At 36.8% G+C, this 16927-nt stretch overlaps 1 protein-coding gene across 1 annotated transcript in view; it reads left to right on the top strand.

The window, feature by feature from the left end:
* The window catches only part of PCDH15 (protocadherin related 15), a 689667-nt gene that overhangs the window by 653220 nt on the left and 19520 nt on the right, over nucleotides 1-16927 (top strand). Inside the window, exons 31-33 of the mRNA XM_024744857.1 lie at nucleotides 13565-13783; nucleotides 15983-15991; nucleotides 16843-16924. Coding sequence (XP_024600625.1) covers nucleotides 13565-13783; nucleotides 15983-15991; nucleotides 16843-16924 — 310 coding nt within the window. The remainder of the gene's footprint in view (nucleotides 1-13564; nucleotides 13784-15982; nucleotides 15992-16842; nucleotides 16925-16927) is intronic.

Genomic DNA, 16927 nt, shown 5'->3' with positions numbered 1-16927 from the left:
GGAGCATTTAGGTCTACTAAGACAATAATTGCTTACTTTATTAATTTAAAAAATTATTTAGAAATATACATTAAAAGTAATTTTTATATTCTTTCGATTGTCATTATTAACATTTATTTAAATCTATCTGCATTCTTTTTTTTTAATTTATTTATTTTTGGCTATGTTGGGTCTTCGTTGCTGCACACGGGCTTTCTCTAATTGTGTCGACGGGCTTCTCATTGCGGTGGCTTCTCTTGTTGCGGAGCATGGGCTCTAGGCACATAGGCTTCAGTAGTTGTGGCACACAGGCTCTGTAGTTGTGGCTCACAGGCTCTAGAGTGCAGGTTCAGTAGTTGTGGCACACAGCTTAGTTGCTCTGCGGTATGTGGGATATTCCCGGACCAGGGCTCGAACCCTGTGTCCCCTGCATTGGCAGGTGGATTCTTAACCACTGCACCACCAGGGAAGCCCTGCATTGTTTTTTATATACACTGGTTTTATTTTAAAATATGATGATAGATTGTTCAAATTTAAGGTGCTTTCCTAAATTTAAAAATATCTATTTTCTTTAGGCTGACAGCCTGGCTCTAAAGAGTAAAATAGTGGTGATTATAATTTGAATTGTACTTGTAAATATTTTAGAGATAAAAGATTTGGAAACTGAAGCCAATTTGGTTTCAACTGACACTGTGAAGTACAAGATAAACATTCTTCATTCTATTAAGTTTTCCAAAACCTAGATTATATTGTGAAAAGTAGAGTTCTAAATTCAACTGAATAACTATTATAGCCAAGAAGAAAGGAAAAAATATATAGAATAACTATAAATTTAAAAAAATTATATTGAGGAGAGGATGGAATAGCCATGAAGTATTAAAAATTTTGCCTTAGCGGTCTTCACCTTGAACTGTTAGCTAAGAACACTGGTCTAATTTAAACCCTAGAATTGTTCTTTGAAATATTTTGTAATGAGATTATATAGCTATATTTCAAAATGCAAGGTTGATATGCATAGATATTATTATCAGATACTATTACCAATTCTGAAGTTATAAAAGTTTTTGTATATTTAGTTTTAACACTGAACAAATATACTAGAACATTGATTGTTGCCTAATGCCCAGACCAGTGGAAATAGGATTATCCTCCCAATTTCTCCTTATGCTAAAATCTAAGCTTCTGAGGCTGTTAGAATTTTTAGGGCGAAGATTTAGAAACAAAAAAGATACTTCCTCCAAGGAGTTCACTAAGATATTTAAAAATTGATTTTACTATATCAAAAAAATTTAAAAACCTTATAAGTGCATAGAGAAGACTGGTAAGGCTTTACAACTCATTAATTACATATTTTGTTTCACAAGGTTATGAGTATGTTGATTTTTCTTATTTTGGGATATGTGAATTGCTTAGATTTTCTACAATAAGTGTATATTACTTTTATTTTCCTTTTATTCTTCTTGTGGTTCTTTGAGCATCTTTAATCTGCATTTTTTGGGGGATTTTGTTGTTGCTGTTTTCATTTCTGGAATATTCTTAGGCAATATATATTCAAATATTTCTTATACCCTGTTTTTTCTTTACCTTTTCTGGGACTCCAATTAAAATTTTTTTTCTCAGAGCTTTTGGATGCTTTGTTCTTATTCCTCTCCCCTCCCCCAACATTCTTATCACTTTGTGGGTTTTTTTCAGCTAAAAGTACTATTTTGTTTTTTTATTTTTATTGTTTTAATTAATTTATTTATTTTTTAACATCTTTATTGGAGTATAGTTGCTTTACAATGTTGTGCTAGTTTCTGCTGTATCACAAAGTGAATCAGCTATATGTATACATATCCCCTCCCTCTTGCACCTCCCTCCCACCCTCCCCATCCCACCCCTCTAGGTGGACACAAAGCACTTCCCCTCCCTCTTGCACCTCCCTCCCACCCACCCTATCCCACCCCTCTAGGTGGACACAAAGCACTGAGCTGATCCCCCTGTGCTATGTGGCTACTTCCCACTAGCTATCTGTCTTACATTTGGTAGTGTATATATCTCCGTGCCACTCTCTCACTTTGTCCCAGCTTACACTTCTCAATCCCCACGTACTCAAGTCCATTCTCTACGTCTGTGTCTTTATTCTTGTCCTGTCCCTAGGTTCTTCAAAACTATTTTTTTTTAGATTCCATATATATGTATTATCATACGATATTTGTTTTCCTCTTTCTGACTTACTTCACTCTGTATAACAGTCTCTAGGTCCTTCCACCTCACTACACATAACTCAATTTCATTTCCTTTTATGGCTGAGTAATATTCCATTGTATATATGGGATACATATATACACATGTATGTATATATGTGCCACATCTTCTTTATCCATTCATTTGTCGATTGACACTTAGGTTGCTTCCATGTCCTGGCTATTATAAATACAGCTGCAGTGAACATTGTGGTACATGACTCTTTTTAAATTATGGTTTTCTCAGGCTATATGCCCAGTAGTGGGACTGCTGGCTCGTTTGGTAGTTCTATTTTTAGTTTTTTAAGGAACCTTCATACTGTTCTCCATAGTAGCTGTATCAATTTACATTCCCACCAACAGTGCAAGAGGCTTCTCTTTTCTCCACACACTCTCCAGCATTTATGTTTGTAGATTTTTTGATGATGGACATTCTGACCAGTGTGAGGTGATATCTCATTGTAGTTTTGATTTGCATTTCTCTAATGATTAGTGATGTTAACCATCCTTTCACGTGTTTGTTGGCAATCTGTATATCTCCATTGGAGAAATGTCTATTTAGGTCTTCAGCCCATTTTTGGATTGGTCTAGGTATTTTATTCTTTTTGTTGCATTGATACATGGGAGTGTTTCCTTAATTTCTCTTTCAGAGTTTTCATCATTAGTGTATAGGAATGCAAAAGATTTCTGTGCATTAATTTTGCATGCTGCTAGTTTACCAAATTCATTGGTCAGCTCTAGCAGTTTTCTGTTAGTCTTTAGGATTCTTTATGTATAGTATCATGTCATCAGCAAAGGGTGAAAATTTTACTTTTTCTTTTCTAATCTGGATTCCTTTTATTTCTTTCTCTTCTCTGATTACTGTTTGTAAAACTTCCAAAATACTGGTGAGAGTGGGCAACCTTGTCTTGTTCCTGATCTTAGTGGAAATGGTTTCAGTTTTTCACCATTGAGAATGATGTTGGCTGTGGGTTTGTCATATATGGCCTTTATTATGTTGAGAAAGCTTCCCTCTATGCCTATTTTCTGGAAGTTTTTATCTTAAATGGCTGTTGAATTTTGTTGAAAGCTTTTTCTGCATCTATTGAGATGATCATACGATTTTTATTTTTCAGTTTGTTAATATGGTGTATCACATTGATTGATTTGTGTATATTGAAGAATCCTTGCATTCCTGGAATAAACCCCACTTGATCATGGTGTATGATCCTTTTAATGTACTGTTGGATTCTGTTTGCTAGCATTTTGTTGAGGATTTTTGCATCCATGCTCATCAGTGACATTGGCCTGTAGTTTTCTTTTTTTGTGACATCTTTGTCTGATTTTGGTATCAGGGTGATGGTGACCTTGTAGAATGAGTTTGGGAGTGTTCTTCCCTCTGCTGTATTTTGAAGAGTTTGAGAGGGTTAGGTGTTAGCTCTTCTCTAAATGTTTGATTGAATTCACCTGTGAAGCCATCTGGTCCTGGGCTTGTGTCTGTTGGAAACTTTTTAATCACAGTTTCAATTTCATTGCTTGTGATTGTTCTGTTTATATTTTCTATTTCTTCCTGGTTGAGTCACCGGAAGGTTGTGCCTTTCTAAGAATTTGTCCATTTCTTCCAGGTTGTCCATTTTATTAGCATATTGTTGCTTGTAATAATCTCTCATGGTCCTTTGCATTTCTGCAGTGTCAGTTGCTACTTCGCCCTTTTCATTGCTACTTCTATTGATTTGAGTCTTTTCCCTTTTTTTCTTGAAGAGTCTGGCTAATGCTTTATCAATTTTGTTTATCTTCTGAAGGAACCAGCTTTTAGTTTTATTGATCTTTTCTATCATTGCCCTCATTTCTTTTCATTTATTTCTGATCTAATCTTTATGATTTCTTTCCTTCTGCTAACTTTGGGGGTTTTTTTGTTCTTGTTTCTCTAATTGATTTAGGTGTAAGTTTAGGTTGTTTATTTGAGATTTTTCTTGTTTCTTGAGGTAGGATTGTATTGCTGTAAACTTCCCTCTTAGATCTGCTTTTGCTGCATCCCATAGGTTTTGGGTCATCATGTTTTCATTTTCATTTGTTTCTGGGTATTTTTTGATTTCCTCTTTGATTTCTTCAGTGATCTCTTGGTCATTTAGTCGTGTTACTTAGCCTCCATGTGTTTGTATTTTTTACAGATTTTTACCTGTAATTGATATCTAGTCTCATAGTGTTGTGGTCAGAAAAGATACTTGATATGATTTCAATTTTCTTAAATTTACCAAGGCTTGATTTGTGACCCAAGATATGATCTATCCTGGAGAATGTTCTATGAGCACTTGAGAAAAAAGTGTATTCTGTTGTTTTTGGATGGAGTGTCCTATAAATATCAATTAAGTCCATCTTGTTTAATGTATCATTTAAAGCTTATGTTTCCTTATTTTCATTTTGGATGATCTGTCCATTGGTGAAAGTGGGGTGTTAAAGTCCCCTACTATGATTGTGTTACTGTCGATTTCCCCTTTTATGGCTGTTAGCATTTGCCTTATGTATTGAGGTGCTCCTATGTTGGGTGCATAAATACTTACAATTGTTATATTTTCTTCTTGGATTGATCCCTTCATCATTATGTAGTTTCCTTCTTTGTCTCTCCTAATAGTCTTTATTTTAAAGTATATTTTGTCTGATATGAGAATTGGTACTCCAGCTTTCTTTTGATTTCCATTTGCATGGAATATCTTTTTCCTTCCCCTCACTTCCAGACTGTATGTGTCCCTAGGTATGAAGTGGGTCTCTTGTAGACAGCATATATATGGGTCTTGTTTTTGTATCTATTCAGCCAGTCTCTGTCTTTTGCTTGGAGCGTTTAATCCATTTACATTTAAGGTAGCTATCAATATGTATGTTCCTATTACCATTTTCTTAATTGTTTTGGGTTTATTATTGTAGGTCTTTTCCTTCTTATGTGTTTCCTGCCTAGAGAAGTTCCTTTTTGCATTTGTTGTAAAGCTGGTTTGGTGGTGTTGAATTCTCTTACCTTTGCTTGTCTGTAAAGGTTTTAATTTCTCCATCAAATCTGAATGAGATCCTTGCTGAGTATAGTAATCTTGGTTGTAGGTTTTTCCTTTTCATCTCTTTAAATGTGTCCTGCCAGTCCCTTCTGGCTTGCAGAGTTTCTGCTGAAACATCAGCTGTTAACCTTATGGGGATTCCCTTGTGTGTTATTTATTGTTTTTCCCTTGCTGCTTTTAATATGTTTTCTTTGTATTTAATTTTTGATAGTTTGATTAATATGTGTGTTGTCATGTTTCTCCTTGGATTTATCCTTTATGGGACTCAATGCCCTTCCTGTGCTTGACTTACTATTTCCTTTCCATATTAGGGAAGTTTTCAACTATAATCTCTTCAAATATTTTCTCAGTCCCTTTTTTTTTTGTCTTCTTCTTCTGGGACCCCTATTAATCGAATGTTGGTGTGTTTACTGTTGTCCCAGAGGTCTTTGGGACTGTCCTCAATTCTTTTCATTCTTTTTTGTTTATTCTGCTCTGTGGTAGTTATTTCTACTATTTTGTCTTCTGGGTCACTTATCTGTTCTTCTGCCTCAGTTATTCTGGTATTGATTGCTTCTTGAGAATTTTAAATTTCATTTATTGCATTGTTTATCATTGTTTGTTTGCTCTTTAGTTCTTCTAGTTCCTTGTTAAACATTTCTTGTATTTTCTCCATTCTATTTCCAACATTTTGTATCATCTTTACTATCATTACTCTGAATTCTTTTTCAGGTAGACTGCCTATTTCCTCTTCTTTTGTTTGGTCTGGTGGATTTTTATCTTGCTCCTTCATCTGCTGCATGTTTCTCTGTCTTCTCAGTTTGCTTAACCTCCCGTGTTTGGGGTCTCCTTTTCACAAGCTGCATGTTCGTAGTTCCCATTGTTTTAGGTGTCTGCCCTCAGTGGGTAAGTTTGGTTCGGTGTGTTGTGTAGGCTTCCTGGTGGAGGGGACTGGTGCCTGTGTTCTGGTGGATGAGGTTGGATATTGTCTCTCTGGTGGCGGGACTGCATCTGGTGGTGTGTTTTGGGGTGTCTGTGAACTTATGATTTTAGGGAGCCTCCCTGCTAATGCGTGGTGTTTTGTTCCTGTCTTGCTCTTTGTTTGGCATAGGGTGTCCAGCACTGTAGCTGGCTGGTCATTGAGTGGAGCTATGTGTAAGTGTTGAGATGGAGATCTCTGGGAGATATTACATGGTGCCGGGAGGTCTCTCGTGGACAAGTGTCCTGAACCCGGCTCTCCTACCTCAGAGGCTCAGGCCTGACCCCAGGCCAGAGCACCAAGACCCTGTCAGCCACATGACTTAGATGAAAAGGGAGGAAAAAAAAAAGAAAGAAGGAAATAAAATAAAATAGTTATTAAAATAAAAAATATTATTAAGAAATAAAAAAATAATAAAAAAAAGAAAGAAGAGAGCAACCAAACCAAAAAACAAATTCACCAATGATAACAAGCACTAAAAACTATACTAAAAAAAAAAAACAAACGGACAGACCGAACCCTGGGACAAATGGTAAAAGCAAAGCTATACAGACCTAATCACAGAAAGAAGCATATACATACACACTCACAAAAAGGGAAAATAAAATATATTTATATAACAAAAAGGAGGAAGAGAGCAACCAAATCAATAAACAAATCTACCAATTATAGTAAGCTTTAAGTACTAAACTAAGATAAACATAAAAACAGAAACAAATTAGATGCAGAAAGGAAACCCCAAGTCTACATTTGCTCACAAAGTCCACTGCCTCAATTTTGGGATGATTCATTGTCTATTCAGGTAATCCACAGATGCAGGGTACATCAAGCTGACTCTGGAGATTTAATCCGCTGCTCCTGAGGCTGCTGGGAGAGATTTCCCTTTCTCTTCTTTATTCTCACAGCTCCCAGGGGCTCAGCTTTGGATTTGGCCCCACCTCTGTGTGTAGGTCACCTGAGGGCATCTGTTCCCTGCCCAGACAGGACGGGGTTAAAGCAGCAGCTGATTCGGGGGCTCTGGCTCACTCTGGACGGGGGGAGGGAGGGGTATGGAATGTGGTGCGAGCCTGTGGTGGCAGATGCCAGCGTGACATTGCACCAGCCTGAGGCACTCTCTGTGTTCTCCCGGGGAAGATGTCCCTGGATCACAGGACCCTGGCAGTGGCAGGCTACACAGGCTCCCAGGACGGGAGGTGTGGAGAGTGACTGTGCTTGCACACAGGCTCCTTGGTGGCGGCAGCAGCAGCCCTATTAGTGTCTCATGCCCGTCTCTGGGGTCCGCACTGATAGCCGCAGCTTGCCCCCATCTCTGGAGCTCATTTAGGCGGTGCTCTGAATCCCCCCTCCTCGCGCACCCTGAAACAATGGTTCCTTGCCTCTTGGGGAGTTTCAGACTTTTTCCCGGACTCCCTCCCAGCTATCTGTGGCGCACTAGCCCCCTTCAGGCTGTGTTCACACAGCCAACCCCAGTCCTGTCCGTGGGGTCTGACCTCTGAAGCCGAGCCTCAGTTCCCAGCCCCTGCCCATCCTGGCGGGTGAGCAGACAAGCCTGTCAGGCTGGTGAGTGCTGCTCGGCACCGATCCTCTGTGAAGGAATCTCTCTGCTCACAGCTCCCTCCCAGAGGTGCAGGTCCCATACCTATTCTTTTGTCTCTGTTTTTTCTTTTGCCCTACCCAGGTACCTGGGGATTTTCTTGCCTTTTGGGAAGTCTGAGGTCTTCTGCCAACATTCAGTAGGTGTTCTGTAGGAGTTGTTCCACATGTAGATGTATTTTTGATGTATTTGTGGGGAGGAAGGTGAGCTCTACATCTTACTCCTCTGCCATGTTGAAGGTCCCTCCCTCTTTGTGTTTTAGTTTGAATAATTTCTGCTGCCCTGTTTTCAAGTTCACTGATTCGTCTATGTTAGCCTATTGATAAGCTCATTGAAGGAATTCTTCATCTTCATATCTTTTTAAAAAAAATTCTTGCATTTCCATTTGGTTCTTACAGTTTCTACCACTTTACTGAGTTTCTCCATCATTTCAGGCATGTTTTCTGCCTTACTACTAGATCCTGTAAAATATTAATCAGAGTTCTATCAAAGTCCCTATGTGACGGTTCCAATATCTGGGTTACCTCTGTGTCTGGTCTATTGCTTTATCTTTCAGCAGTTCCTGAATGCCTGTGACACAGAAAGGGTTTCTCTCCATTCTCTTAACTCTCCCGATGTAGTAAATGGCTCTTGCTTATTGCTTGGTTCTACTCTAAAGGTGAGAATGAGACAATGAGAGGTTGGGGGATTCTGTTTTCCTTGTCTAGCCGGTGTGCCTAGGATTTGGGGTGGGGCTTTCTCAGCTTTTCTTCCACGCCTTCCCATGGCATCCATACTCTGCTTCATATTTGTGGAGGTTCTTGGGTGTAAGAGAGTTCCCTGCCCCTCCCCAACCAGTAGTAGACGTCTACTTTGCAGGGTCTTAGGCCTAAGAGAGCTCCTTCTCCTCCCCCAGATGGGGTGGATTTTGCTCATAGCTCTTCTCCAGAAGCAGTGGACCTTTACTTGAGCCTTAGGGATGGGAGTACTTCCTCCCTCTCTCTCTATATGGCTCTTGCTTTATGTGAGATACAGGTCCAGAAAATTGCAGAGCACCCCAGCCTTAGCTGATTACTGCCTATATCCCTGCACTATGAAGAGGATTCCTCTGGTCTCCTGCCCTGTACCCAATCTATCTTATGGTGGGCCATGGAAAAGAGTTTGCGAGTGAGTGCAAACCCCCACTTGTGTTTGTGGGTCACTTATTCTATCTAACCTTACATGCTGATACACACTTAGCTTTTAAGCATTTATTAAAAATTTAGCTGGTTTGTTTTATTTGAATTTGTGGTACCTACTTTTGGCTTGTTCTGAGAAAGGTGAGACAATACATGGTCTCATCCCACTGTTGGAGGAAACTGTCACTCTTTGGAATTTGGTTTTATGCTTGCAAAAATATTTATGATTTTAATGTTATATGACTTTTCCGTCATTAGGGTGGGTGCCACATCTTAAGGCTTTCTGCCTTCTGAGCAGAAACAGACCATACTATTTTAAAGCAAAACTTAATTAAATTTAAAAATGAGCAAATACAATTTTAGCTTGTACACTTAATAGTCCAGTCTGCTTAAAATTAGTCTGTCCAGATAGTAAATGAGAGATAAAGAAGAAGGAGAGAAAGCTGATATATTCTACAAACTGCATTTAAAAGTACAGTGTTAAAGGGCTTCCCTGGTGGCGCAGTGGTTGGGAGTCCGCCTGCCGATGCCCCAGTCTGGGAGGATCCCGCGTGCCGTGGAGCGGCTGGGCCCGTGAGCTATAGAGGATCCCGCGTGCTGTGGAGCGGCTGGGCCCGTGAGCTATAGAGGAAATAGTGGTCCATCCTTGATTTGTTTTATTAAGAAGAACAACCTTATCCAAGTGGAATGAATGTGGGCAGATATGTTAACCATTGCCAATTCTGTAAACCTGTTTCAGAGACGCACATTATTTACTGACAAAGGAAATAGGCAGTTGCCCCTCCACGGTTTAGGTGTGTGCTTTTGTGAAGTACAGAATACATTCTCCTGCTCACCCTCCCCTTTATTTCTACATCCATATGTACATTGAAACACTGAAATCCTCAAGGTAAAATGCAGAGTGGTCTGTAGTTATACATTGTACTTTGAAAGTTGTGTTCATCTGAATGGAGCCAGGGATACCTGTTTGCATGTGCTCCATCAGTTGGGTGAATCAGAAGACATGGAATTGGCTTAGGAATTTACCTCATGTCAGGAAAACAGAGCAGTAATTAATTAATGTTGGCTAAATACTAGGAAGGGGTCTGTTCACCTCACCCTTAGACTTGAAAAGCATTTTAACCAGCAGCTAAGTAGACTATGGATGAGAATAAAGAGAAAATCACATTTCTTTATTGATATTGAATCTGACAGCTTTATCTCCTTTCTAAATAAGTAAGCAAGGTGAAAAATGGGATCAGTAATAAATACTGAAAAACAAAATAAAAGAAATAACACCCTGATGACTCAGAGGTAGACTATATCTCTGGAAATAATTCTCTTACAGAAACCACTGGAAAACAGTTTAATATTTTCTGTAGAAAACAAGACCGTATAAGACAAATGGTGTATGTGTTTTGCATGCCCTGAATCCTTACCTGCTTCTGGTAAAAAATGCTCCACAAAAGAATAGTGAGGATTGACCTTCTCCAACATGGTGGTGGGCTTTTTGTTTTGTTTTGTTTTGATTTTAGCCATGTGGCATGTAGGATCTTCGTTCCCCGACCAGGGATCGAACGCATGCCCCCTGCAGTGGAAGTGCTGCGTCTTAACCACTGGACCACTAGGGAAGTCCCTGGTGGTGGGCTTTGATGAAGTGCTTTCCCCTCAGGCCATTTGGAGTATGCCTTTCCTCTGCTCACAGTGAGTAGGTGTGGGTTAGTGCACATTCACGAGAAGGTCAATTAGATTTCATCTCAAGGATTTACATGGATGTTAGGAGACAGTAGAGCTCTTAGTCCTGAAATCAGAAAAAGTATAAAACAAAAGCCTGAAGTTTCTTGGGGCTAATTTTTCGAGCTTAGGAAGAAATTCTCCTAAAATCCATTGACTATCTGGATTCAACCTTGCCTAGAATGAAAAAGCATCTGAAAAATAAACTGGCAAAATGAAGTATAAACATAAGAAGTTCACAGCATATTACAGAAAAGAAAAAAAAATCATAATAGAAGTCAGAATATATTTAGAGGACAATCAAGATACAACCTGATAATTGCATGTATCTCTGAGGTAAAAATGTAATTAAAATATTTCATTACATTACAGGTGAAATAAATGAAAATGTTGTCATATGTCCTCGAAAAGTACCTGAGTATGTTTTAAAACTATTGAAACAAACAAAAAAAGACTTAATCGTAAAGGAATAAAAATTAGATAAGCCTTATATACATCCCACCTGCATGATGAAATGCCAAAAATCAATGGGATCAAATCCACAATATTTTAAGGAAAATGTTATGACTTAAGAATCTTGGCCTAGGCAAGTTGTTTTGCATATATACAGCAAAAAAGAAAGATATTCTAGATCAGTTATGGATTCAAAAGCTATCAACTCTTCTAGTAAACAATTACTTACAATTACCGAAATTGAGAAATAAAACAAAACGAAGATCTAAATAATGGAGTTATTGTAGTGTAAAAAGACTAATAAATCTTCCTTTAGGTGGTTTGGATATCAAATAGAATCCAGTAGGAATCCAAAAGAATTGTGATCTGTGGATCCACGTGATAGGAATAAATTTTCCCTGCAATTAATGATCTTCCTCTGCTTCTGATCCTTCCCAGTTTCTAATGATACAGTTCTTGCGACATAACTCTTATCTGTACTTCATTTGGAATTTCTTACTTTATCTGATAAACAATTCAAACAAAGTGTTTTACAATTCTATTCCAATCTAGAACTTAGAACAATGGGTAAAACTTTATTATACTTCTTAATGTATCTGAAAATGGCCTGGAAAAATTGATATAAAAAGTATATTTTCATCTACAAAAGCATATTCGTAAAAAAAAAAAAAAACAAGGAAAGCATCCTAACTGCCTTAAGTTATAGCATGAAAACTTAAATGAAAAACTGTGTAGCTTTAAAACTAAAATTGAGTTACTTGAGCCATTAGGTTTCCTAAATTGGAAGATTAATAAACTATCCAGTGGAATTCATATCTGATATCAAGTATCTCTTTGTTTTTTTCTGTATGGAAGCTATGAACAGTGTGTTTAACTAGATTTAAAGTCAGCATGATCACTTGGAAAATTAGAATAAAAAGTATTCAAAGGGATGAAATAGCCTGTAAAATGCACAAGCATAGTATTCTTTGGTTACCATTTGATGGTGAAATTTTGGGCCATTTAAATCTTTTCTTTCACATTTCTTTGTATTTCCACATCTTCAGCATAAGTATGGTATTTTATATTAAGACATGTATTTCTAAAATATTTTCACTTTGTGTATGCTGTGTAGTTACAAGTATATAAAAATGTTTATTAATAGCAAAAAAAAAAAAGATTAGACTTGAGTACACCAAAATATTAGCAGTAGTAATCTTTGCATTGTGGGCATTTGAGTAATTTTGCCTTTTGAACTATTTTGTGTTTTTCAGTTTTCTATAGCAAGACATTTCACCTTTATAGATAAAAGTCTTAAAAATTAAAAAAAATACCTAAGACATATTGCGGCTTTGTAGTTTTAAGAACATAATTGTTGCTTCAATATTATAGGATTTGTAAAGGATCATTTAAGTGTTTCTGGGGAATTTTGAAAAAAAAAATGCCTGCTAATTACAGCATAAAATATGTAAAAAAATTGTTCAGTCTAATAGAATTAAGTAACAATTATTCCTTAATTCTCCTCCCCAACACAATGCTCATAGTTGGAATTGCATTATTTAGAGAAAGGGTTTGCAAGAACTATTAGATTAAATTGACCACCAATTCCTGTCATCCTGACTACACTGATTTACTACCTGCATAATTTATTTAGTTTTCTCTTTCCAGGAAGAAAAAACTTTTTAATTTGTTCACTCCTAGCCCATGAAGTTATTTTGGTTTGAGATTTGAGAGTGTCAGTATTTAAGGTGGTGTGTTGAAACACAAATATACACTATGAAGGCTTGGGTTGCTTTCTCAGATTTGTTTCCCTAACTGTGTAGCTTTGTGGTCTGCAGGAAGTCAGTATTAAGGTTCTGTTTTACAGGACTACTTTGAGAACCGAAGGATATATAATGCAAGAATATATTTTTAAACTATACTAAATAATTTAGAATATTATATTTTATCCCACCTGAATAACTTAAATAATCTCAACATAGTGATATCAATTTCAATGACATTGGTAATTATTTTCCCCCAGTCTGTAAGTGTATTAAGTAAGGGTCATTGTTATTAGTATCTTTGATATGTGAATATAGAGGTGTTACTCTTCTTTATTGGTCTTGCTTTTTATATATGCTTTTCTTATTCATAATAAGACTTCTGACTCAGCTTATGTTATAATTAAAGAAAATACTGAAAGGCATCACAAAAAATATTTTGTTAAAAAAAAAGCCTTTCAGGCTCCCCTGCTGGCGCAGTGGTTGGGAGTCTGCCTGCCAATGCAGGGGATGCGGGTTCGTGCCCCGGTCCGGGAGGATCCCACGTGCCGCGGAGCGGCTGGGCCCGTGAGCCATGGCCGCTGGGCCTGCGCGTCCGGAGCCTGTGCTGCGCGATGGGAGAGGCCGCGGCAGTGAGAGGTCCGCATACCGCAAAAAAAAAATAAATAAATAAAAGCCTTTCTCTGTTAACGTCATTGCTTTTACTGTTTAACAATAAAGATTTTTAGATGGCAAACTCCTCGATATCAATAAAGACTTTCAGCCGTATTACGGGGAAGGAGGACGCATTCTGGAGATCCGGACTCCAGAGGCAGTAACCAGCATTAAGAAGCGAGGAGAAAGTCTAGGCTACACAGAAGGGGCCTTGCTGGCTCTGGCCTTCATCATCATCCTCTGCTGTATTCCTGCCATCTTGGTGGTTTTGGTCAGCTACAGACAGTAAGTATTCATACATGCTGAACATGGATAGTTCCTCAAGAAGACATTATCAAAAAACTATCTCTAAAAAAAAAAAAAAAAGCTATCTCTGCTAAAATGGCTTTGTAGATGTAAAATATTCAGGCTGCAGCCATTTTGGGAGTGCTGTATTTTTCTTGTACCAAATGACCTTCCTTTAAGGGAAAGCAATACAAACTTTCAAAACATTTGTCACAGATTGCTCAGTGTTCCTGTGCTCTTAAATTTTCTTATCTGCTAGGAATATTAGGTTACCTCCTGTAGCTTTGTTTATGCTCTTCATCAGGTTAAGAGCCTTGCAGGAAAGGTACGAGGTATCCTGGGGCAAAGGCAGTGAAATGTCATATAGAGATAACCCAGTTCCAAAGGAAGGTCTGTAACCTAAATACATTGTCATGCTAGGTTTTTATCCGTATTGTTAAATTTACCTCTATGCAGATGATTACAATGTTTGAAAAAATCATTTAAAAATCGTAGCACACAATATGTAATTTTCCATATGGTTTCTTCTTTCCTGGCTAGCCTTGCTAGAGCCTATACTGTAACATCTAACAGTATATTTTGGCTGTAGAGGCCTTACATTTCTCTGGTTCCTACAGGCAAATACATCCATTTAAAATATCTATATTTTTCTTGTTTAGGCTCTTCAAAGTAGTCAAGTAAATTTTTCCTAATTTAAACATCTATATTTAAAATAGTCTAGCGAGCTACTCTTTATTTGACACTAGGAATGAGGACCCTTTGTGATACAGGGCTATACTTTAAGTATATCCCTATTGATGATGATTGGTGAAAAAATTGTGGAATAGGTTAAGAAGAGAGGTAACCCTGAAGGTGTCACAAAATGAAAGTAAATGACAGGAATCATAAGTCATATAAATTACTTGACATAACATACAGTAAGAAATAATGGTAGAATAGCTACTCACCATTTAAAATACAGAGAAAGGACTGAAAAAGTCCGTATATATTCTTAAACTGTTATCTTTGTTGTGTAACACTGAGAATTTTCTGTTGAATTAAATAAGATAAGGTAATTCCAACCTGAAAGTTATAAAGTACCCTCTGCATGAAGATACTATAGGAATATTTTCCTTCACAAAACTAATGTGAAGTTGCAAATAGAACATTTAGGTTGATATATTGGAGTTCAACGTGTGTTAATAACTCAGTTGATATGCCAAATCTAAAGCCTATGCACAAACTTAATAACAAATTTATAGATTAAGCTATCAATCCAATATTAATTTTCATGTTAAATTTAGTCTGTATTACAGTTTTTCTTTTTCATTCAAATATTTCTCAAAGGAGCTTTATTATATCCTGCTAGCATTAAAATCAGTGAGAAAACTTCATATATTTGGCAGACAATGCAGTGATCAAAACTGAAGCACCCTGGATGTTATGTTAAATGGTCTGAATTTTAACAAAAAATTAAGATGCTTAATATTTAAACATTGTAAAGATGCATTATTTAATCTTTTTAGTTCAGTAATCAGCCTAACACTCTATGAATGAATTTTGGTAACTCTTTTTTATAGAGTAACAGAAGTAAACATGTTTCAAAGTAAAATTCTAATATTTTAAAACCTAACTTTTGTACATTCGTATTCTGCTTATAAATAGATTAGAATGAATGGTTATTCTTTAATACTAAGATGTGTCTTTGAAATTTGCTATGCATGGAAAACAAGGAGGCACATGTGAAAAAAAGTGTCATAAATTCATTACCCAGGAGTGGCACCTTCCAATTCTAGCTTCAGCTTCAAAGTGAGGCCAAGAGTATAATCAGGGATTGCTGCTTGACTCCATTCTTTTAATATTGTTCAAGTGTAGTAAACCAAAAAGCTAATTATAAAGATCATATCATCTTTAATATTCCATTTCTCTATCAGTGTTGAAATTCACATATGCATGTTTTAATCCAGTTTTTTTATTCCATTGTTAATTTCTTTGTTTTCCTGCAATGAATGTTTTAACATCTTGTAGGACTGTGACAGTGGTCACCATTTTCACTTTTTGAATTGAAATACATAGTTCCCCTACTATGTCATTAAGTCTGTGTCATTATGAGTTTAACCAGTAAATTATTCATAATTTAGATTAAATCAAATGTTAAAATATTATGCAGTATTTCTCATGTAGCTTTCTCTCTTTTTTTATTCATTGCTTCCCAAACAGGTTTAAAGTGTAAGTATAATTACCAATATTTTGCATATGATTTTATGTGATATAAAAAGAAAAAAAAAGAGATAACGCTGATAAGGTAGGCAGCCTGCCCTGTACCATGTATTATTTGTCTATTTTGTATTTGTATTTTGTATCTGAGCTACTTTTTAGTTCAAATTCCTTTGTGGTTTTGTATATATAGAATTGAGCTAGTTTTAGACAATTGTATACAAGTGGAAGAAATGTGAAAAAGACAGTTTGCCCTTATAGCCTCCATCCACCCTTTGGGATCTTGATTTTGAGGCAAGAGTTAACAATCAGGATCCAAGAAAGTCAAAAAAGAGCAGCTTACCTCCAATGCAAGAACCACAGGCATTCCTAGGGATTCAAAGCTAACCAAATCTCCCTCCTAAATGTGTACATCTACATAGCCCCTGTAAACTAATGTCAAAAATGCTTTAAATCATTTTTAAATAACTTGTCTTTAAATAGATGAAAGGAAAATTATGTATCTTCTATATGCCTCATGTTATGAAAGAGATCCATTAAACAACTACCAATTATCAATCACATTTTTTATAAATATTTTGCCTTCTCCCTTTAATGTTATCATTTAACTTAATTTGCAAAATTTTCTACTGAATTCTACCTGTTTTTCAAGGTGTAAATATTTTAAAGAACTAAGGAGAAGGGGTTATACATAAAAGATACTCTGTGGAGATGCTTTTGTAATTTTATCAGTTAATAAGTTCAAATATTTGTGTAAAAATGTTTGAGTTCCTCTGATAACGACTTTATTATTGAAAGGTAGCCTATTGATAAGTATATGATTTCTAAAATGAGTTTTACAAAACATCCTTACTTTACCGAAGGCGCCAAGCTGAGTGCACCAAGACAGCCCGACTCCAAGCCACCGTACCTGCAGTGAAACCTGCAGCGCCTGCCCCTCCCCCAGTG

Source organism: Neophocaena asiaeorientalis, unplaced genomic scaffold (genome assembly GCF_003031525.2).
Source record: "Neophocaena asiaeorientalis asiaeorientalis breed wild unplaced genomic scaffold, Neophocaena_asiaeorientalis_V1.1 scaffold131, whole genome shotgun sequence".
Taxonomy (NCBI): Eukaryota; Metazoa; Chordata; class Mammalia; order Artiodactyla; family Phocoenidae; genus Neophocaena; species Neophocaena asiaeorientalis.
Note: the sequence above shows the minus strand (reverse complement) of the source record. Positions and strands in the feature narration are given on the sequence as shown.